The sequence below is a fragment of the Cebus imitator genome, unplaced genomic scaffold (genome assembly GCF_001604975.1).
Source record: "Cebus imitator isolate Cc_AM_T3 unplaced genomic scaffold, Cebus_imitator-1.0 Scaffold396, whole genome shotgun sequence".
Lineage (NCBI taxonomy): Eukaryota > Metazoa > Chordata > Mammalia > Primates > Cebidae > Cebus > Cebus imitator.
This window is the reverse complement of record NW_016107711.1, coordinates 228,820-252,962: the sequence shown is the minus strand read 5'-3', so window position 1 is coordinate 252,962 and position 24,143 is coordinate 228,820. Positions and strand designations below refer to the sequence as shown.

At 44.2% G+C, this 24,143-nt stretch overlaps 1 protein-coding gene across 3 annotated transcripts in view; it reads right to left on the bottom strand.

The window, feature by feature from the left end:
* Positions 1–1,970: 1,970 nt before the first annotated feature.
* Positions 1,971–24,143, bottom strand: part of PLPP4 (phospholipid phosphatase 4) — a 107,788-nt gene continuing 85,615 nt past the window's right edge. For all 3 annotated transcript variants that reach the window (XM_017508583.2, XM_037731374.1, XM_037731375.1), the window contains 2 exons: positions 16,305–16,475; positions 1,971–2,525 (listed from right to left, as the gene is read on the bottom strand). In XM_017508583.2, coding sequence (XP_017364072.1) covers positions 2,326–2,525; positions 16,305–16,475 — 371 coding nt within the window. In that variant the 3' untranslated portion in view covers positions 1,971–2,325. The remainder of the gene's footprint in view (positions 2,526–16,304; positions 16,476–24,143) is intronic.

The following is a 24,143-nucleotide window of genomic DNA, read 5'->3' as shown; positions in this document are numbered from 1 at the left end:
CACTGTTCATTACGGCTCCTGAGCATCCTACCATTGGCTTCCTATTGTTACATCATTTGTAATTTCAATTAATCAAAGCTTTTATGTGGACAGTCTTAGAATTTTCCATGTAATTATCAGCATTAATAACTCTCTGTTGTTACTTTGCAGAGTGCTTCCTGGCCATTTATCTTTAAATAAAATTATTTATATTAAATTTACACATTATGGTCTAGAATTTTAAGTCATCATTAACTGAAGTATAACCCTTTTCCTTTCCTCCTGCTTTCTGTTACTCAGATAAAATTAGGATCAAATAAGAATATGGGCCACATCAGGAGGGTTTTTTTTTTTTTTTTTTTTAACAAATGATTCTTTTCCTACAATTCTATTTTGGGCTTTATTTTTGAAAACTGGAGTTTTCCGTTATTATTTAATTTTCTAATTTTATATGAATTTTAGCTCAGAATTTAAAAATACGTCTTTTCAATTGCTATGATTTAGTTCTTAAAATATCTCACATTCATCTTTTCAAAGTTGCTTGCCAATGTAACTGCTTTAATTTTTTAAAAAATTAATGGCTTGACTTTGGGTGGAAATCAATTCAAGCCTCCCCCTCTGCTACTCCATCCATGAGACATTCACATGACTTTGTGCCAAAGCCAGTTTGGAAGGACCAGGGCTGGAGAGGGCTGCACTGGGAGTCATGGAGCATGGTCAGTGGTACATGCACTCCAAGGGTATGCCCATGGAGCTTAACAGAAATGGCTGACCAAAGATATTCTGATGCTTCTAATTTGCACACCCAGCCCAGGGTTGATCAGCTGACACTTTAGGTAGCCACTCGAGTCTCTCAAAATGCAGTCTGTTATGCTAACTGCCCAAAAGTGACACTCTTGGCTGGGCGCGATGGCTCACACTTGTAATCCCAGCACTTTGGGAGGCCTAGGTGGGTGGATCACTTGAGGCTAGGAGTTCGACACCAGCCTGGCCAATGTGGTGAAACCCCATGTCTACTAAAAATACAAAAATTAGCCAGGCGTGGCTGGCACCTGTAGTCCTAGCTACTTGGGAGGCTAAGGGATGAGAATACCTCGAACCCAGAGACGGAGGTTGCAGTGAGCCAAGATCGCACCACTGCACTCCAGTCTGGGTGACAGAGTGAGACTGCATCTCAAAAAAAAAAAAAATAGTGACACTCTGGATAGCATAGATGCATCACCTCATAGCATCCAGGCCAAGGAATCTGAAGAACCACATGGTACATCCAATAGGCACTAGATGAAGGCAAAGAGCTGAGGGAGAGACACAGCATATTCCTGATTCTGTTCTTGTACCTTCTACCAGAGTTCTATCATGCTGAAACATTGCCCGCCAGCTAGGAACAGGAACATGCCACCACTTAGAGAATCCTTAGAGCAGAGCTCTGCAAAACTCAGATCCTAAAGGGGAAAAACTCTCAGACTGAAGCTGCTTCTTACCTCCAGTGGCCACCCAGCCACTCCCTTGAGATGGGCCCCAGGCATGAAGTTTCTGATCTGTAAGATGAGTCACACTACTTCTTGTAGAAAAGCCAAGTAAAGCCCCACTCCCCCCAAAATTCACTGTATGAGGTTGAGCTACAGAACTGGTTCATAAACTTAGGCTGAAAGATGGGAAGGATTTTGTGCCCCCGAACCCTTAGCGAACTGCAGTGACCTCATTCCCCACACATGCTCTCATGCATCTTCATGCTTATCATGTTTGGTGGAGGTCTGTGCATGAAGTTATTAATTTTATTTGCTTCCAGATTCAATGATTCAAAAGCCCTGGCAATTCTCAAGCTGTCACTCAAAGTTTCAAATCTATTTTAGACATGAGGTATGAGAAGCTGATGGCTCAGAAAGGTTCTGAGCCTTTGCTTCCAAGCTCAACGCCTAAAATGACCTACAGACAGAACTGGCTTTGGGTTACTGCATCTCCAAATGACTTGTTGCACTGGGGGGCCAACACCAAGTCTTCCAGGTGGGAGGTTTTATTATGTTTTACAACCATGAAAACATAGGAAGGTGGCTGTTACAGCAAACATTTCAGATAGACAGATCGGCCAAGCTCCCCAACGCCCACCTTCGCATCCTCTTCCTTGCATCTCTGAGATTGTTCCTGGTGTCCTTCACTTGCAAATTCAAGAATGTTGAAAGTAGACATTTAAAGTAGCAGGAACACCATCAGTGAAACAGAAGCAGAAGTACGATGACTTTGAGAAACAACTGATGAAAAATACACTACAGAAACCATTTCTATTGTGTTATGATGTCAGGGTGGCAGATGGCCCAGGGCTTAGCGTCCATCCTCCCAGGACACTGGTCATACGGGGCCTTCAGTGATCCCCTCCAGAGGCAAGCTGGGTGCGCTGTCAGCTGTGGGCCTCTCCTCTTTCTTCAGTGAGGCTGGGACTTGGAGACTAACGTAGGGTTTATGGCAAGCTGTGTTGGCCAGAGGAGGATAGTGCTGTCTGTAGCAAATGTATGCAAAAATGAGGCCGATGACTCCGCCCACAAAGGAATCTAGGCAGGAAACAGCAGAGCGGGGAAAAATGCGTTACTATTTTTTCATATGCGGCCAGTTACATTTTCCAGAAAGCACCTTTCCTACCTGTTCTAGGGACTGGTTTGCTTACAGGACCCCCTGAAAGACTAAAGGAAAGAGAAACCATGGTGGTGGGCTCTGCAAACTGCCATCATTCCTGGCACTTAACCACTTAAACATTAAAAAATGAGTTCTTGCTTCTTTTTTCCCTGTATTGCTTTTTGCTTTTTTTTTTTTTTTTTTTTTTTTTTTTTAATATTTTTTTTTTTTTTTTTTTTTTTTTTTTTTTTTTTTTTTTTTGAGAAAGAGTCTTGTTCTGTCACCCAGACTGGAGTGCAGTGACACGATCTCGGCTCACTGCAGCCTCCGCCTCCCCGGTTCAAGTGATTCTCCTGCCTCAACCTCCCAAGTAGTTGTGATTATAGGCACACACCACCACACCCAGCCAATTTTTGTATTTTTAGTAGAGACAGGGTTTCACCATGTTGGCCAGGCAGGTCTCGAACTCCTGACCTCAAGTGATCTGCACACTCCGGCATCCCGAAGTGCTAGGATTATAGGCGTGAGCCACCACACTGGCCCTTCTCTGTATTTCTTTAACTCACACCTGAGCATTGCATAAACTCAGATTTGTATTCCTGATTTTTGAAATCAATTCTAAATTCTGGAAGAAGAATTCAACCCATCTCTGTAGGCTCTAAATCTCTCGGGAGCTATAATTCTTTTTCTTTAGTAAGTTCCCACCAGAGTCCTGTAATGTTGCTGGTTTGCTGCAAAAAGCCAGCAGGTGCACTGGTTTCTGCCTCGTGATAAGTAATTTCCCAGGGATGAAATGAACTTTCTGAGTCACAGACAAAGTGAATAAAACATTTTAAGATATGCCTGTGTTGACAAACTCAGCAGACCTCTGGCAGGAAGGGCTCAATTCTCTAACACCTAACAGATCTTACCAACTGGGAGGCAAGGGCGGAGCAGGCAAGGCAGAAGGGTGCATCTGCAGGGAATACCAGCCCTCCACCCTAGGGCAGCCCCTTGCCAAAGAGCACATTCAGGTAGTTCTCAATAGAGACCTCAAAAAAGCGGCTCACACCAGCAACCCTCACTTAGTATCTGCATGTGTGTTCACTTTAACTGTCTATGGGTTATTTTTGCTAAAAAGGTTCTAGTCCAGTGGAAAATCTCCCCTAACAAAAAGATTTGGAACTCTTTTAAGGTTGCTGTCAGGCTGAACTGCAATTCTCCGCTGGGGGGGTCTCCAATTTCACAGTTATTATTGAATTGTATAGACTTCCCATAGGCAGGCAGGATCAGCCTCATTTTCCCCGAAAGAATTGGGCTTGAACCCTGAAATCCTGATCCTGCAGTTGCACTGATCCATGGTGCTGTGCTCACACCCTGGCATGTTCATTCCAGGCTTGATATCCACATGACTCTCTGAGGTCCCAGCCTTCCGGATGCAGCAGGCCATGGCCTGAAGGGTGTGTCCACCTGCATTCAGGTAGAAGGCAACAGTTTTTCTGAAGGGTCAGTGCTCAGGGTGATAATTTTCCCAACACTTCCCAGTGAGCAACACACTGTATAGAGACTTCAGTTTAACTCACAAACTAATGTCCCTGTGTCTCCTGTAGGCGACATTTTGAATGGCTGTCAAGGAAATGTATCTTTCAAGAAAACACGCTGTTCAATGCTTAGAAACGTGCATCATGCCTATCAGTCTTTTTGCGATCCTGTTATTATGTATCCTGGTTCTATCTAGATCTAACAGGATAATTTCTGAGGACAGGGACAATATTTTCATATTTCAGTGCCTTTCACAGAATTGCTTCTACTGTCATCATTTCTATGAAGCTCATAGTAAAACATAAAAGGTTCCATAATGAATAGGTTTATCTTCTTTAAAATAAATTTGTAATTTCATGCATGTAATTTTATTAATCTGCAATAGCAAAGCAGGAAAAGTAGTATAAATAAAAGAAAAGCTCTTTTATTTTAGACATGTCTGTGATGGTAGCATAAGCTTTCAGTACATGCAGACCAAGAGCCCAGTCACCACGCTGGAGCTGGACTTGGGACACAGCAGTTGACGATGATCTCTCAGGAGCAAATAGGTGCAGGCATTCTCCTGCTTGGCTGACTCCTTCCTACTGCTGTAAGAGGACAGCCAAGCCCCTGTGTCATTCAAGGCTGCAATCCTGGCCCTGCCAACCATCCCAGCCATTTCCCCTTCACCCATCCTTCCAAAGCCATGGGCTTCCCTTTTGTTCCTCAAATACATGTGCTTCTTCCCCTCTTGGAGGTCCACATGTACGATTCCAATCCTGAATTCCTAGGAATCCCTTTCTCCTCACACCTTCCCTTAATCAATTTCTTTTCATATTTCAGAGCTCAACTCCATATCATTGTGCAACATAACCTCATGTGATCCCCAGGCTAGACCAAGTCTCCCAGTTACACAAGTTAATAGTCCCTCCCCACTCCCTGTGCAATCAGGGTGGAGAACAATGACACACTGTGCGATTGTTTAATGTTTAATGCTGGACTCAAAACTCTGTGTGGGTTGGCTGTTGGTTCCTTCAACAACTTGGCCAATACCTTGTTCAGAGCATAATTATGTTTGTTGAGGGAAATGGATACATAGCGGCTCAGGGTTAGATTGGGTTGTGGTCCTGAGTGTTTTTGGGTGTGCCCCTTTCCCATTCTGGTCCTCTTGATGACCTCATCAGTAACATATGAGCTTGGAACCACAAGTGCAAGGCGGCTAGGATGCCTTGTTATATAGATGTTCCTGGAATTTGATCCTGAGTCAGCCTACCGAGGCCACATATCAAGATTATTTGGAGACTCTACCAAGGTGCACTTAGAAAATAGGTCATATCCCCTAGCACTTGGGAGACCAAAGAGGGTAGATGGCCTGAATTCAGGAGTTTGAGACCAGCCTGGGCAACTCGAGGAAACCCCATCTCTACTAAAAAATAAAAATAAATAAATAAATAAAAATAGTCGGTCATGGCAGCACGTGCCTTAATCTCAGCTACTCCAGAGGCCAAGACAGAAGAATTGCTTTAACTCAGGAGGTAGACGTTGCAGTGAGCCAAGATTACACCACCGCACTCCAGCCTGGGTGACAGAGCAAGAATCTGTCTCAAAAAAACAAAAAAAGAAAAAAGAAAAAAGAAGAAAACAGGTCATATTCTTTTCTTGGTTGAGGTAAAATATCATTTAGAAACAAAAGTCATTCTAATTGGTCAAAGGGAGAGACCAAATAATTGTCACTGCTTTCTCCCCATAGGAGTTCAGACTTAAACAACTGATGAACACAGTGTCACGTCATAGTAGCTGTCTGGCAGAAAGGCAAGGAATACAAATTTGTGTCTGCTCAGACTTGGTGAGCAGCCATCAGGGTAGGATAGGATTGGAAGACAACAGGGAAAGCAGGAGGCATTCCCAAGAATGAAGAAGAAGAGGAGGAGGCAGCAGACCCATCCCCGAGAGAAGAACTGTTGGCCATTTGGAGGCTCCTGGGGCTGTGGTAAAGTAACCACCACTTATCCTCATCCCGACCCAAGAATCTGCCATGCTGAGAAATCCTAAGGCTAAGGTGTTGCAGTCCCTATTAGGGCAAGCTGCTTTTCCTCTCTGAGTTTCCTTATCTCTCAAATGTAGCTCTCAATATACACCTCATTGAGTTGTGATGATAATTTAACAATATGATCATTTGATGATAATTTAATAAAATGATCACTTCATGAAGTATGCCAAATAGGACATAAAAATAGTATCCATCCTTGTTATCCTATGCCATTCCTCTCACATTCTACTCCAGAACTGCTGAAGGCTTTTTCAACCTCCGCTGTCCTTCTCCTCACACACAGCTCAGCAGTTTACAGTTCTCTCCTCTTTGGCTACATTTTCATAGCATTGTAAATAAACCTCTAAGGAACTTAAAAACACATTTGTCACCCAAGAAATATTCTGGAGCAGGGCCACAGGGTGTAATTAACATGATTAAATAAAGTTGCTTAAATGAAGAATCTCTTCACTAGCCTATAGCCACCAGCCTGTAAAATGTGCTAGGCCTTTTTCTAGTTCAAGGTCTTAGAGTTGCATGATTGTTAAGTTTTTTCTCTAACTGCAGGAAACAGCCCCCTGGGGTATTTTTATTAGCATCTAAAACGATCCACAACATCTGCATTTGAGCCATTGACTAAACAGACCAAAGGGCAAAACCTACAAATAACACTCCTCAACATTCTATTTTCTGCAGCATAGCATCTCATTAGGTGGATCATTGACCAAAAGACATCAAACCATTCCAGGAATGTTTCCCAGACTTACTGACATAGCAGCATGCATGGAAATGACAATTCCTGCCAATTCTGTTTTCCCTTTTAATGGAATGAGTGAAAAGTGATATCACAGGTGCTATGGGAGTTATCAGAAGTAACAAGGGCAATGAACAGTCTCCCTAAGCTGCTTCTCAGCAACGTCATTTTTGGGCTGTGTTTATTACAAAGGTTGTGGACAAGATCCACCTTTATAATAGCACTTGAAGGAGCTTGTCATCAATTGCCTCAAGTGGGCCACTACTATTTTAATAAAATCACATTTGTATCCTTTTGATAGACAAGCAATCAGGGGGCAAGAAAGCCCTTCTTGGGGGAAAAACACTTGGGATTAACTTTGCCCCAAATCAACTGGAAGTCTCAAAAGGGAAATAAATGGATCTCCATGTCTTTGAAATCCAAAATACTTCTGTCTCCTTACTTAGAACTGATGTCCTTCATTTGTACACATGCACTGCATATGTATCAGGTGTCAGACATGGCAGCCAGGCCTAGGGCACAGGCTGAATAAATGGGACAAGTCCCTGCTATCCCAGAGTTTTCAGCTATAGGGCAAGACAGACACTAAACCATGACAGCCTTACCATCTATGATAAGCACCATGAAGGAAACAGGTGAGGGTCTGTGAGCTTCCCCAGCACAGAGACCTGGGCTATTCTGGAAAAGAGGTTTTGCTGAAGACATGACCATCAGGCTAAGACCTGAAGGATGAGCAAGAGTCAACCGTAAGAAGCTGAGGAGTAGAGGAAAGGAGTGCACTTGTGGTTTTCCAGGCAGAGAGAAGGGTATGTGTGAAGGTGCTGATGACAAAGGAGGTTTGGTAAATCTGAGAAACTGAAGGTAGACCTGTGTTTTAAGAGAGGGGTAGCAGCTTTGTAAGACTACAGGACACAAGTTGACCTGTCATCTGGTGTGGGGTGAAGCAGAATGTTTTCCATGTCCCTTTGTGGCTCTGTGGAGCCCTCAGCATGGACCAGGGGCCCCACTCTTTCTCTGGGCTGCCATCTATGCACTCCATGGCCTCACACCTACCACCAGTGGGGTTTCCTATTTCTGACTATATGTCATTGTCTAGGACTCTGGGATATTTCATTCCTACTTATTTCCCAGAGCTCAGCAGACTTTTATTCAGCAAATGGGGAACTGACACTGAACAACATCTACAAGAGGCACTAAAGAATCAACATCACCAGCACAAAGGGCCACATATTATACTGTTCTATTTATATTCAATGTGCAGAGTACGCAAACCCATAAAGATAAAAAGTAGATCAGTGGTTGCCAGGGCCTGGGCCACGGAGGAATGAGAAGTGGTTGCTGAGAGATAAGGGTTTCTTTGGGGTGATGAAAATGTCCTAGAATTAGATAGTGGTAATGGTTGCACCACTCTGGATATATAAAAATGTTTCTATACATTAAAAGGGAGAATTTTATAGTTGAGAATTGTAAAGAAAGCTGTTCTTTAAAAAGGAAGGAGAGAATTGACACCAGATGAGCAGATAAGCTCTAACGGTAGTGGAAAGAGTGACTCTGAATCAAGCAACCTGGATTTGAATCCTTACCTATAAAATTGACAAAACCCTGCCCCCTCATCATGAGGTCAAAAGACAGGAAAGGACCTTATGAGTTCTGCCTTACTGAGGTGCCAGGCTGTCCTCATCTGTTGTGGCACACAAAAGCAGAAAGGCCTCTGAAGATGTGCTGTCACGTCCTATGGAAGATCATCCTTTCTGTCACCATGGCAGCCTCCAACATCACTAAGCTGGCTTGACTTGGGACCTTGTATGCCTTGGGCTCCATGACCCAAGGTACTAGGGCAAAAATCAGCTCTGGCAAACCCAATGACTGCCTGTGATTTTCTTGTTGTTGTTCTTGTTATACTTTCCAGTAATTCTACTACTTGTAAAACTTCATGTTTCTGTGATTTTGAGTTTCTATAAAAGACCTTACCTAGCAGGAAGGATGCATAATAGGCCTGGTATAGTATAAGCTGAGAAGACAGCAGCTGTGTCCGTCTCACTCAGTACTGAGCCCAGTGGAGAACATGCCTGGTATGCAGGCACAAGAGACAGGCGCGAGGCAGGGAGGGAAGGAGGAAAGGAACGAAAGGAAGGAAGGGAGGGAGAGAAGGAGGGAAGGAGGGAAGGAAGGAAGGAAGGAAGGAAGGAAGGAAGGAAGGAAGGAAGGAAGGAAGGAAAGAAGGAAGGTTGGTTGGTTTATAGTGTAAGCTTTTGTTTATTTTTAAAAGGAAAGAAGTTGTAGAGAAGGAGGGAAGGAGGGAAGGAAGGAGGGAAGGAAGGTTGGTTGGTTTATAGTGTAACTTTTTGTTTATTTTTTAAAAGGAAAGAACTTGTAGATAATAAGTTAATTATAGTAAAACCAGGACAAAGAAAAAATGATACTAGTAATAAAGGGACACAATTTAGTGGAAATCATTGATTTATTCAGCATGTATTTACTGAACACTGTTATAAATTAATCATGTCCTTTTGAAAGATATGTGGAAGTCCTAGTCCCTAGGACCTCAAAACATGACCTTATTTGGAAATAGGGTTTTACAGGAATAATCAAGTTAAGATAAGATAATCAGGGTGGGCCCTAATCCAATATAAGGACTACTGTCCTCATAAAAAGGCAAAATTTGGACACAAAGACAGATACCCAAAGAGGAAAGCGGATGTGAGGACACACAGAGAAAACACCAGGGGAGGAGAGAGGTAGAGGCTGGAATTACTCCGCCATCGGCAGAGGCACATCTGGGGCTACTGGAAGCTGGAAAAGGCAGGGAAGGATCCTCCCCTTACTGATTTCAGAGAGACGGTGGCTTTGCCAAAGACTTCCAGCCTCCAGAACAGTGGGGCAGTATCTTTCTGTTGTTCTAAAGCACCCAGTTTTTGATACTTTGCTATGGCAGCCTTAGGACCCTGATACAAGTTCCTACTATGTGCCATGCCACCAAGAGAGACCTAAATCCCTGCTCACATGGAGATCATATTCTAGCGCAGGGAACAGCAAACTAAGTGAACCCATTTCCTTTATATATCATCTATAGTCCCTTCTGGGCACTACAGCCAAATTGGGTAGTTGTAGCAGAGATCGCACGGCCACATACAGCCTAAGATATTGACTATCTGACCCTTTATAAAGTTTGCCCACCCCGTTCTAGTGGTTAGGGACAGACAACAGTCAATACATACTAAATTATTTCATTTGTCAGAAGGTGGTTAATGTACAAGGGGCAAGGGACATGGCTTGTGGGGAAGGACCACCACAGGACTGAGAAGGTGACACTTGAGCCTAGTTTGGGAGGGAAAAGGGGAACAAGCCATGCCCGCATCTCAACAGAGCATTCCAGGCACAAAGTGGAGCCTGTGCAAAGGCTCTGAGGTGGGACAGGATGGGCCTGTTCAAGGAGCAGCCAGAAGCTCAAGGGATGCAATACTGTGAACAAGGAGGATAAGTAGCTTAACCATAGCATCAGAGAGGTACGGAGGGAGCAGATCCTGTGAGCCTTGGCAGGACACAGGCTGTGATGTGGAGTGAAATGAGAGTCACTGGACCATTTTTTGCAGGAGTGACATGTGCTAACTCAAGCTCTAAAGGCACACTCCAACTGCAGTTGAGGGGCAAAGAAGGAAGGAGGGAGCCAGGCTAACAGGCTTCTGCAATGATTCAGGCAACAAGTGGTGATCACTAGACCAGAGTGGGAAGAAAAAGTTGGAATCTGTATACATATGCTGAGCAGGAGGAACCACAGAACACCAAAGAAAGCTGAGAAGAGACGAGTTCCCTCGAGTAAAACAAAGGAAGGAGGCCAGTGAGACTTGGGAGCCATCAACGTGCATCTTCCCTGGGAATTACGTAATGGGGAAACACCAGGGCTATCCTGGAGGCAGGAAGAGGGCTGAAGTCCTGACTGAGGATGGCTCTCTCGAGGCTGAAAGCACACTATGCAGTGGACTTTGACCAGAGTGAGAGGTGAGCCAGGGGCTGAGGCTTCTCATGCTCTCCTGGGCACCAACACACAGGCGGGTGGACTTAGATGGGCAGTCAAGACTCAGAGGTTCTCAGGCAGAGGCGGGAGTTGGCAGCCGATGGTGAATGAGACTGTGGGCCCTGCCACACAGAGCAGCCAGCCGTGGAGGGAAATGAGGTGAGATCAATTCACTCAGGACTGAGGATATTTGAGGGAGAATCTCAGTGTTTTTGTTCTACCCAGGGCTGGCAGGTTTTTGGCAGAAACAATCATATTGTTCCAAGGGATCTTTTTCAAGTTGTTTCATTTAGAAAATCTACAGATTGCTTCTGACAGCACAAGGCAGGCCTGGTTAACAGTGTGTGTCCCTCTGCCGTGCGTGTGTGTGTGTGTGTGTGTGTGTGTGAGAGAGAGAGAGAGAGAGAGAGAAGCAGATAGAGAGATGGAGACAGACACAGAGGGGAGGGAAGGGGAGTAAGTACGTAGGTGAATTTCTACCCCTTTCTAATTCTGTTTATCTACAAGACATAGGACACCTGTGGTAAATAGTTCCCTTTGTACCTGGACGGGCTGACACTGGCTAAAACCAAGATAGCTGACTGAAGAACTTCAAGAAGACCTCAGGCTTCACTGTAATCTCATTTCCATGCCAAATGACACTCTCACCAGCAGCATGACAGTTGACACTTGCCATGACAACAACTGGAGGAAGCCATAAAAGGAAGGCAGTGCTCTGGTTCCCAGAAGTTCACTGTCCATTTCCAGAAAAAGAACCAACTATTCCTCCTCTAGATTTTACTGCCTGACCTCTTCGTTAGAGAAACCCTAATATTTTAATCCCTTCGCCCCTCACTAACTGAAAAGTTCATCTGAGAGCTGTGTTTCCACTCCTCCATTCTTTGGCCATGGTATAAAGTTTACTCTGCTTGATGCTCACGTTTGATTTCATGTAATGGCTCTGTGACACTGAACAGCGAAAGATCCCATCCTTTGGGGCTACTGAGTTTATCAGTAACAAAAGGAAGGAGAGCTCGAGAGAGTCCTGTGAGTTGCAGGATGCCATGAGGCTTTGAAACAAAGGTTTCTTGAAGGGAATAGCTTCTCCCTGACTCTTTGAGGCCAAAAGCATTTTGTGGCACACGAAATAGTCCAGCACATATCCAACCACCAAACTACCTGCATTTGGAGGATCAATAATCTCCTGAAGTTTGGTAACTACATTAAGTTCATTTCAAATCACAGACCCTTCACCGCCCAGTCGGGGAAGCAGGCGAAGGCAATGACGGCCATCTTGAGAATTTCAGCCCAGTGAGACAACTGCATCTGTGACTGACCGAGATGCTTTCCAACCTTAGTCTGGGTGGGAACAAATGACAGTTTCATTCTTTGAGGCCTGTTCCCTTAGATTACTTCCGGAGGGGGATGCTCTTTCTTATAATGAAACACCGCACAGGCACCCAGGGATGCTTAGAATGACCTATGATTAGAGAAACATGTATTTCAAATGTTATCTCCAAACCTAGTCACATGGAGAGAGCTTGGTTTCAGATGCAGGGACTTGAGCTGGTCAGAGGAGCTCATTATTAAGTCCAGTGATGGAGCACACAACACATTCCTGCCACTAGTAGCTATAACCCTCCATTGACAAGAAATCGTAATCACACGACAGGGTGAACAGAGGCAGAAGTCAGTTTAAGGACATGCTCCACTCTTTCTCTGCACTTATTTTCCCTAGCATGGGGATTCTACAAGTTTGAGCACTGTTAAACACATTGTTAATCACAAAGGTGAGCCTGTTTCAAAGGGCACTGGGCTTTGCAGTTAGCATCATCTGTGAAACTCTCCAGCTTCTAGTTGGCCTAAAAGCCAGAATGTCACCAGGACACAGGGCACATCACCCACATAGAGATTTAGTATTGATCCAGCTGCTTTAGCGTCTGGGGAAGTTCTGCTAAATGTCTCATATGTCCTTCCCTATGCCATGGCCTGTGCCTCTGTATTTTCGTCATTTAATAAAACAATAGATTTTTGTATTTGAAGTTGGCTGGGGAGACAGAAAAGACCAGGGGGTGTCAACAACAGAAAATAAGCATGATAATGGACAGAGAGTCATCGGAGATTATGGACTATTTATTGGATATGACTGTGTAATTGAGTAATTGGATGTATTTCCACATTAAGCACAGTTGCTTAAATCAAAATTGAAAAGGAGTCATAAAATCTCATAACATGAATGCTGTTAACTAAAGTCTATAATGAGGGGGACTTGAGTTTTGCTGATGCTAATGGGGCTCCATGTGAATTTTCACCATGATGGATGGCCCCCGCCCATGGTCACTGGGCAGCTCAGTTCACCAAAGGAAAACAAGTTATTTATCTTGATCAGGCATCCTGCCTCAAACATCCACCTACACTGCAGTTGAAGACCTTGCTCTGCATCCCTCCTCCCAACAGAAAACCTTTGAGGCCTCCTTGATTTCTCCCTTAATAACTGAGTGTTGAATGAACAAAACTTCCCTCTCCCAGAGCACTGCTGCTTCTTAACGTGTAACAGGGGAAGGAAACATGGGGCCGGGGTATGACATAGAACAGGGATTCTCAGCCTGGGCCGTATTCACATTTGGGGCTGGATAACTCCTTGTTGGTGGGCGGGGGGTCTTGCAGTCGTAGGACATTGAGTAGCATCCCTAGTCTCTAACCCTCCACCCACTCGACGGCAGTGGCACCTACACCTCAAAGTTGTGACAACAAAAAGATGCCTACAGACATTGCTCAATGTCTCCTGAGAGGTACAGTGAGCCTCTCCATCACACAGTTGAAAACAACTGGTGTGGACAGTGAAGGGGAACTCAGACTCGTGAAGGGGAACTCAGGTAAAATGAGCCTGACTCAGAGCCTTTTAGACATCCAAGGAAGCTGTGTTCCTCTCCTGGCTGACTCCAAGGGTATAGGTTGAACACATAATGGCAGAGCTGAACTGGTCCTTGGCCTATACCAATAACCCGTACCAACAGATGCATCTTCAGCTTGGACTACAGAAGTCTACCATGACGCAGTTTTGATTTGATTCCCAAATATGGTTCTAACCATCACTGAACATAAATTCTCTTGCTTGGCTTTCCCAATGGCCCACAGAGGATGAATATTCTCCTTCTACTGCTCAAAGTTCCTTTCTGTGCCTGTTGGACAGTAACAGTTTCAAAGCCTCAGTTGTCACCAGGCCTTGGGTACACCAGCGGCAGCATGAATTAACCATTCCCTAAAGACAAAAGCTGTGATTCCATATTCCTTCGCTTCACCACGTGACACCACCACAGCTAGAAAATGAGGAACAAAACAGGGTAGGGCCAGAGAGTGCTGAAGACAGGCCAGTCTCACCTCTTAGGTTGTCAGTACAAGATCACTATGCAAAGGCTCTCACTGACTTTTAAGATAAAGGAAAAACTGATTCAATTCTGAAACCCCCAGACATTCCCCAAATCCAAAGTGGTTGAATAAAAGTGAAAACGTGGCATTCATAGCTTACAAATAGATCATGTTCCAAAAAAATTGTCTGCCTCCGACTCAGTTGTTTGGGAAACACAACGCATCCTTCCTTAGAAACAATGCACTAAGCAGCAGTGACACCACTCTGCATGTGTGTAGTACATTTCCATTTACAAAGAACATTTGGATCCATTATTTCATTCGATCTATGAAAAGCTCTGTGAAATATTTAGGGATTCATTGCTCCTGTGCTCAAAGAAGAAACTGGCTCATAAGAGATCAATGAGAAGCAGTCTACAAAAGGCCGTTTGGCCCATAGTATTCTTCATGGGGAAATGCCCTAACCACATAGGTAGGAAACAATTCTGTGAGAAAATATTCCCAGTTCCAAGCCGTGTGGGCTGTGCCTTTGTTTTCCTTTGGCCCAATGAATCTCTCCATTCTTCTGTCTCATGATGTGGCTTCTTATCTAGAATTTCATCCAAGTCATTGATAAAAATAGAACAAGGGTGGGCCCAGACCCCAGCCCTGTGACCCTCTTCTGACCACCCCATCAGGAGGGCCCCAAACCTTGGTAGCACTTGATGCTTGCTGCATCCACCTGTCCAAACCATGTCAGCATCTCTTTCCCTATACCCTTCACCCTCCAGCCCAAAGCTGCCGCTGGGGTCACGGGACACCTGGATCATGAGTTCCAGGAGGGTACGGGGTAGGGAAGAGACCAAGAAAGAACAGGAGAAGCTGGGCAGTGCTGGAAGGAGCACAGGTCTCCAGAGAAGAGGAAGAAGGAGGGGCTCTCAGCTAGGAGTTTCCCTTAACTGTGCCCTCGTTCATTGCATCATTACCACTGCAACACACCCCTGGAAAAGGTGTTAAGAGGGTAGTCCTGCAAGGCAGCGGGCTGCAAAGACGGGGAGAGGGAGGAGGTGAACAATGCCCAACAACAGCCGGAAAACAGGAAAGGGAGAGGAGGTTTGGGTCACAGACCTATCGTGGAAGCCAATTCACCCAAAGAAGCTGGATTCAAGCACATTTTCTTTGCTTTGCTTGGTTAAAATGGACACTGTATAGTGGAGCTTTTTACCAGTGCTTCTTAGACTTCATCAGCAATGATAGACTTCCTTATTAACCGTGAAGATTCTAGGCCGATGCACCTCTAGAGAGCCCAGTTCCTAGATCAGGGCAGCCTGATCAAGGTGATCTTTGGACTGCCCTTGGGAAACCCCTTCCTAGATCCCATGGTTCCCAGAGGCCACACCTCCCGTGGACAGCACCTCCATCACGGCTCTCTGTTTGCTCTGGCAGGTGGTGGTTGTCTTTCAGACAGACTGTGAGCTACAGCTTCTCTGCAGAAGGACATGGCATGGTTTAGTTCTATTTCAGGAACAAGCCCCTCCCTTGTTTGTGTTATTCTGATTTTTAACAATGATCCCAGGACTGATATATGTATATATATATATAGGCAAACCTCACCCCAGGCTTGTACCTGCTGCCTGGAGCATTACTGGAATGAATCCCTGGCTGAATATACCCTTCGGAAGAGCATCCGTGGTAACAAATATGTCCTTGTAGGGTGAATTTGATAAGCAAAGGAAGCCAAAAACCACTTGGCATGAAGTCTGAGGACTGAGGCAAGTGATCCAGCAGGAAAATCACATTTGGGTCTCAGGCCAAGGGTGACTCTAAACCAAAGGGCCTGATATTCTAGTGGGACTCAAGCAGTCTCCTGGAGCATGAAGGAGGAAGAAGAGCTCCAATTCTTTCCCCAGGAAGGCCAGGCCTCACTTGAACCAGAATATCTGCTTCAAAATTGTATCCACTCAGTCATTTCAGCCTCCTCTGGTTTCTGACAATGGGCACTCAGCCCCCCACAATGGTGCATTTCTACACCCAACCCTGGAGGAGAGTGGCAACCGCAGTGAGGACTAGTCAGGCCCTGGGCAGGGACTCACCTTGCCAGTGATGCTTGTAGTCGCACATGCGGGACAGGGCAATCATCATGGCGCAGTACAAGGGCAGGATGGCAGCACAGAGCCGCCAGCTCTTTCCCCGCCCACTCTCCGTGAAGCAGTGCAGCTTGCCCGCCAAGTAGAACGTCGTGAAGCCAAGGCCAGAAAAGGCAACTGCCAAACAGAAACAGCAGGTGTTACTCTAGCAGGTGGTGAGAGGCAGAGACTCAGGGCATGCTGGGCATTCCGTCTGCTGTCTTTCACACCCCCAGGGCAAGGCCATGTTGGCACCAGGCACTATCTAAGCAATCTGTGTTCCTGCTAGAACCACGCTGCTATGAAACTTTCAACCATAAGAACAATCTTCCAGGGTTACATGCAATCAAAACCCATTTTATTTCATCCATTCATTCAACAATTATTTCAGGAGTATCCACTCTGTGCTAGACAGGCCCTGCACTAGGTATGGGGAATAAAAAGATGCATCAGACACTATCTCTGGGGTCAAGAGGCTCATGGTCTAATTGAAGGATAATTTTAATATAATGTGCTGCATTCTTTTTTTTTTTTTTTTTTTGAGACGGAGTTTCGCTCTTGTTACCCAGGCTGGAGTGCAATGGCGCGATCTCGGCTCACCGCAACCTCCGCCTCCTGGGTTCAGGCAATTCTCCTGCCTCAGCCTCCTGAGTAGCTGGGATTACAGGCACACACCACCATGCCCAGCTAATTTTTTGTAGTTTTAGTAGAGATGGGGTTTCACCATGTTGACCAGGATGGTCTCGATCTCTTGACCTCGTGATCCACCCACTTCGGCCTCCCAAAGTGCTAGGATTACAGGCTTGAGCCACCGCGCCCGGCCAATGTGTTACATTCTATAAAAAACAAGTACGTACATAACAAAGGACTGTGAGAACTGCTTAGATTTGAAGGGTATGGGAAAGTAAAGGGGCTTAGATCAGCCCCAGGTTTTTGGCTTGGGAGACTGAGTGTACAATGGTGTCATTCATTAAGATAGGATCAACAAATGCTACAGAGAAGTAAGTTTGATGGAGAAGTCAATGATGGCAAATACCTTGTCTGCCATCAGAAATTATGGTTATTGTTTTTTTAGAAATGCAGACAACTCATGGCTGTGCTAAATCCATTGTCAAAAGTGTGGCGGTCTGAGTGTGGCATATATAAGCCCCAAGCTTTTCATCCAATCAGATATAAAACACAGTTGGGAGCTCGGTGAGATTTAAGGTAGGTCTTCTGTGGGCTTAGAACAATAGTCCTCAACCCTGGCTATACAGAGTCACCTCTAATACCCAGGAAGCTTTAAAAAATACTGATAGCCAGGCTCCACTGCCTGCCATTCTGTTTGTAGTGGTCTGGAAGGAGCCGAGAGAGAGAGAGAGAGAGAGAGAGAGAGAGAGAGAGAGTGTGTGTGTGTGTGTGTGTGTGTACTCCCGAGGTGATTCTAATGGCAGCCACAACTGAGCTTAGAGGCTTTTATTGAAGGCAGATGCTACAGCTTCCCACCCCTCTGGACATCAGTCTAATCAAAACTTTCTTCTTGATTAGAAAATATTTCTGAGGGGGCAGAGCTCCTAGGTAACCAGCCCATAGAGTGACTTGGCAAAACAAGTCTTATGAATACTCTCAATGCCAACACATCAGCAACTTTAGAAGCCTGCCCAAAGCCCTGAGCCACAGCCTGGGCATCACGCAGGCATTTGTGACAAATGCAGATTCTCAGGTTCAGCCCACATCTACTGAGTTAGAATCTGCATTTCACAACATCCACCAGCCATCTGTGCACACGCTGCACCTGGAGAAGCCCTGGCCTAATACATTCATCATCTTTATAAGAAACCTTGGAAAGTCCATCTTAAGGAAATAATATAAAATGTAAGGGAAATCTAGAAGATTTTCTGCTCAAAGTTATTGATAAATATTGAAAAACTGAAAATGATAAGTATGAAAGAATAGGCAAGCAAGCTGTGACATTTCCATGTAATGGACCATGTTGCAACCATGAAAACCATATGATTATGTAACAAGATAAACAATACTTAGAATGCATGGTAACTCAAACAAGTAGGACCCTAAAATGTAAGGTCAAGATAATTAAGATAGTACCAAACAGTGAACAAGCTGCAGTTTTCCAAATTACCTCTAATAAGAATGTCCCTTCTTAAAAGTGATCTCGATTACAAACACAAGATTTCAGCAACCAAATTAAACAAGTTACAGTGGTTTAAAAAAAATTTTTTCAGGGAATATTAAACCATGTTTATCCTAGGTACAAAGATGCAGCAAAAGAAAGTAAATGCAAATATGAGTGGTGTGTGCACTGAAACATTTCTGCATAATGAGTAGCACTCAAACATCAGAGCAGTGCCAATATATATTAAGTATTCTGCTTAAAGTAAAAACATGTGAGAAGAAACTGCATTGCCCAGCCCTGCTCTAGATAGTATGATGGGAGGTTATTAAGTGGCTTACGTGATGTTCCAAAGCAGCCCTATTTGGCCACCATTCTAGGAAGTACGACTTCTTAAAATTCTATCCTCTTCCACTTTCCTCTGTTCCTTCTATTCATTTACATTCTTCCTTGAGGTATCACTGGGAGAGGGAGGCTGGAGAGTTGGCTCCCATTGGTATTGGCCCCATCCTGAGCTCTTACAGGAGGAATAATGGACTTTATTCAAATCAGATGGCTTAGCAAGTTTATCCAACTAATTACACTAAATGCTGGAAGCACACACACACACACAAAAAACTGCCCTGGGGCTTTGTGTGGCTATGGATGAAAGTCTCCAACATCTGAATCAGAGGAGAGGCAGCCTTGGGTGTTGCCAAAATGGCATCTCTCAGGGAAACAAACAAACCAACAAAAAAGTCAATGAACATAGGGCAGATGTTGAGCAGGAATTTTTATGTGTTCCTATAAAAAGTGATTTGGAGATTTTAAAACATATGAGTCATTGGCACCGGCAACTAATACTGCCTGCAGCAGCTCTGGGCACATCCAGGGCATGGAGAAGGGAAAGAGCCATGGAAACCCTCCATTGTCAAGACCTCTGGCAAATGGTTTGAGGTGAGATCCTCAGCCTCCACCTGATCTCTCTGTCTCAGGAACTCAAATTTGGCCAGCATTGGTACCACAGCCTCTGACTCATTCTTTGGAGGGCAGGTAAAATGTATTCTCTCCCACACGATGGAAGCCAGGACCCCCACTGTGACCCCTCCAAAATGAAGCCTCTGCCTCTTTAAAAAGAGGAGTAATTCCAAGGCATTTTTGCAAGAGTCTAGATCCTGCAGGCACCCAGCAGCTGCCAGTCTTCCTGGACACATGCTATTGGGTTTTTTAATATTTTTTAAACATCACTGTGTGCCCTTACTTTCCTAAGTTACACAATGAGGTTCCAATTGCATGCTAAACCTTAAGCCTCTCACTTTCTTACTGATACTTACAGTTATTGAACTAACAAAATGTCCTTTGGCAAAAGACTTCTGAGGCCATTCCCTCTGGCCCAAGGGCATGTCTGGGCTATGGGAAGCCCTGGTTTCTGCACTCCTGTTTTTCCCATAAATACTTGAGGAAGAATTAAATTCTACCAACCCATACTGAATTAGTACGATTTCACAATTTTTCTACCACTTCTTCCTGGCAGCTAAGGGGTTGGGGATCAAGATGCAATCTCCCATGAGCAATCTCCCATCCAGCTCTGAAATTCTAGGACTCTAAATCATTAAGACTCTAAATCATTCAAGTTCAACTGGGAGGGAAAAAGGAAACAAAAAACAAAACACCAGGAAGGCTGTCAAAGACATGTTTTCTGACTCTAGCCATAGGACATCCTACTCTCTTCTCAAAGAAAACAAGCGTTTGACACACTGTGGGGAGGGGAGGGAGCTGTATAACCTTTTATTCTAGCATGGAACAAGTTTAATGACCTGCACTCCAAGTGAGTGTCTGTTCCCCACCTCCTCCATGCCTATCCTCCCTTTAAGCACAATTCTAGCTTTCAGCTTGACTAAGAACTAAAACTGAGACAGGAGCATTCAAAGACTTAGGGCATTAAACATTTTTAAATAGGGGTATTATAAGAGAGGACACATGTATTCATATCTTGCTAACATTACCAACAACAGAAATATCAGTAGGAAACTCCCAAGCCAGTGGGATGTGAAGATATTCAGAGTCCACCTGTCCTGGGTAGCAAACTTGTTCATTTGCTCTCTAGAGTTGGACACACACACACACACACACACACCCCTACCTTTATTACTGATGGGAAGGAAGTAGTCAGAGTGACCAGTGGGAAGAGCATATGTCCTTCGTTTTCAAAGCCTTGTAGCAGGTTTTCCTTATTTGTAGCAGCTGATTGTTAATATTTATGTGTTGATCTGTCTGTGCGTAGGAAAGATGCTCTAAACCAGGAAGAAGATGAAAGTAGTAGCTTTTCACCCTGTTTCTGACACTTGTGATGCTCACTGGCCATTGTGAATGAGAGTAGAGAGGCAAAACACCACAGTAAAAGGAGCTGACATAGGTGGTGACACCAGGTACAGCCCATGAACAAGACTATCTGCCTGCCTGGTGACACTGAAAAGGAATCAGTGATTCTTCTCTCCGGCAACCCAGATGAGTTTAAAACTCTCTCTTTGCAAAGAAAGGTTTAGTCATTGAACTAGCTTAGGTGCAATATTGTAACTTTTCCTTCATCCCCAGTTGACTTTTAAACCAAGTGGAAAATCTTTGGATCCTATTGATTGTGAGAAATACAAAACTGGCACCAAAAAACAGAAATCTTTAAAAAAAACAAAGAATCAGGAAGACGGATCCTGCTTTTTATGTTGTATTTTTTAACCTTTGCTAATTATAATACATTTCTCCACACAAGCTGATAATTTCTGGCACTGAAGACACAATTGTTCTCTGATGAGTCAATCTATACAAATTTTCTATTTTGTGATGTTCAGAGAGTTGGTATCATCTCTAAGAGGGAGAAGGTTAAACATTAAGTAGTTTAATAAACCTTAGTGTTGAAAGGTGTTTTACAGAGGATGTAAGGGCATCTTCACAAGACCATTTGAAACAAATGATGTGGGAAACCAGCCTGTCTGGTCAGTGCTTGCCCACCCTCATCAGCAGGAGGAAACTATGCCAAGCAGAGTAGGCAGAGGAGCGTTCTATCAGAAGGACAGCCAGGTGATCAGAGGTTGAGATAGGCAAAGCACCAGAGTAAAAGGAGCTGACATAGGCGGTGACACCAGGTGCAGCCCATGAACAAGGCTATCTGGCCCTTCCATGGGCCAGGCCCTGTGCTGGAAGCCTTTCACTACCTTGCCTCATTTCAACCCCAGAACAACACGATGATGTAGTCATTAGGCCATTCTATGAATGAGAAGTGGAGGCTCAGAAAGTACAAATCATTTACCTAAGTTCAATGCAGCTCTTTAGAAACTGTGAGTTCTCTTTAAACAGAGCAAAAACCACAGATGTTCTTAGAGTTATTGCAGTTACAGTACTGCTAACTGCCTATTTGTTTTTGTACCCCCAATAGAGACATGCCTATCATGGTCAGGACTCAAGCTCCAGGACTGAAACACACTGCCTGATGATAGGAGGCACCCAAGGCTTAATGCCTAAATGAATATATGAATGGTAGAGACCATTTATTCATTTAAAAAATCTACCTGGACCCTATTAAGTATTCTGGCAATAGGCCAAGGTCCTTGGGGACAGAAAGACATGAAAGGTCATGTCCTTCATCCCCTGTTTCTAGGCAGGATGATACCTGAGTTACCTGAGCCACATGAGATCTTCATCTCATGATGGAAAGGGCTGCACAGTCTTGTTTGAAAATGAGCAATGGGGAAAAGTAAAAGAAACTCAAAAGCTCCTAATTAGTCTGAAAGCAAATGTTGGAGGCAGGAAATGCAAACAGAAAAAAGCAGACTATAAACTCCTTTTGTAACCTCATGTTGCATTTTCAAAGAGGATTTTGTTCTGAGAAAGAGAATCAACTCAGATTCAATGCACAGAAAGTGCAGAGGAAGAACAGTGGTGGGAAGAAAAGTAACAGCAGAGGAGAATTACAATTTTTTTTTTTTTTTAGACGGAGTCTTATTCCATCCCTCCAGCTAGAGTGCAGTGGCGTGATCTCAGCTCACTAGAACCTTGGCCTCCCAGGTTCAAGCGATTCTCCTGCCTCTGCCTCCGAGTAGCTGGGATTGCAGGCGCCCATCACCACGCCAGGCTAGTTTTGTATTGTTTATAGAGTTGGGGTTTCGCCATGTTGTTCAGGCTGGTCTTGAACTCTCGACCTCAAGTGATCCATCTGCCTTGGCCTCCCAAAGTACTGGGATTACAGTCATGAGCCACCACACGTTGAGGATTAAGGATTTTTGAATGACAGGAGCCACTTTGGATCCACTGTCCACCCCACACTCCTTGATGAAAAATGCTTATGAGAACTCACAAATGTTACCCTTGCCCTGGAGAAAGCTACTGACAGTCACAAGGATGGGAAGCAGTTTTGCATATCTGAGCACCCTAATCTACAGAAGGTCTAAATCCCCAGGATAACTTTTCCTTGATTATATGCCACAATGATCTGAAACATAAATATAAAAATAAGCCTTCAAAAGAAAGAAATTGCCTTTTTCCATAATGACATTAGAGGAGTTGATAAGAGCATGAGCAGGAGTCAAATAAAGATGATATTTTAATGAAATGGTTTTAGTCTATCTTCAAAGGGCTTAACGGAGCATAAGTTTGATGATGATACTTGAATAGTAATGCACATTTAAGAAACTACCACCAAGGAAGTAGTCATTGATTTGCCCAGTGTGCTCACCTAATCATCGTCTAATAGGGGTGCATGGACTTCAGGAGAAGCCCTTCAGTTTTAATGACTACTAATGCCTTGCTCTCTTCTAAAAAAGTAGCCTCAACTTTTCCTGCCTTTTAAGAGATGTTATACATCCTGTCTGAGGATTTGCTAGAGAAAAAGAACCTACCTCTAGCAGCCTTGCATGAGAGTCTCAGCCAGCACAGGAAGGGAATATAAATGGCCTCTGCATGAAGATCTGCTACCCCTGAAATGTTTGGCTCAAATGCTGACCAATAGGGACAGTCTGTGATGGGTGCTGGCCACATGGCCCAGTCAAATATTAAATATTGTATGAGTGGAAAAAGGGAAGCAGATTGACTTCAAGCTACTGTCCTGAGCTAAGCCAGGTCCTTATTTTGGTAACTCAAGAAGATTGTATGTAGCACACTCCAGTCCCAGAAGCCCCAAGTGATTGTATAGATGATGAGGTGGCTTTCCAAGATTTCCTCATGTTCTAGTTTTCTTTTTTTTAACTTGTGATTTTAGTGTTTGATTAAGAAAGTATTTGGAAACATGCTTCCTCTCCTCTAGTAATTGTTAAATTCACTTTAAGAATTATTACACCTGGCCGGGCGTGGTGGCTCAAGCCTGTAATCCCAGCACTTTGGGAGGCCGAGGCGCGTGGATCACGAGGTCAAGAGATCAAGACCATCCTGGTTAACATGGTGAAACCCCGTCTCTACTAAAACTACAAAAAATTAGCTGGGCATGGTGGCGCGTGCCTGTAATCCCAGCTACTCAGGAGGCTGAGGCAGGAGAATTGCCTGAACCCAGGAGGCGGAGGTTGTGGTGAGCCGAGATCGCGCCATTGCACTCCAGCCTGGGTAACAAGAGCGAAACTCCGTCTCAAAAAAAAAAAAAAAAAAAAGAATTATTACACTTTCTATTTTTGTCTTGATTTGCAAAGAACATTGTAATCAATGATAACTGTAAAATAACATAGAAAAATTACTTT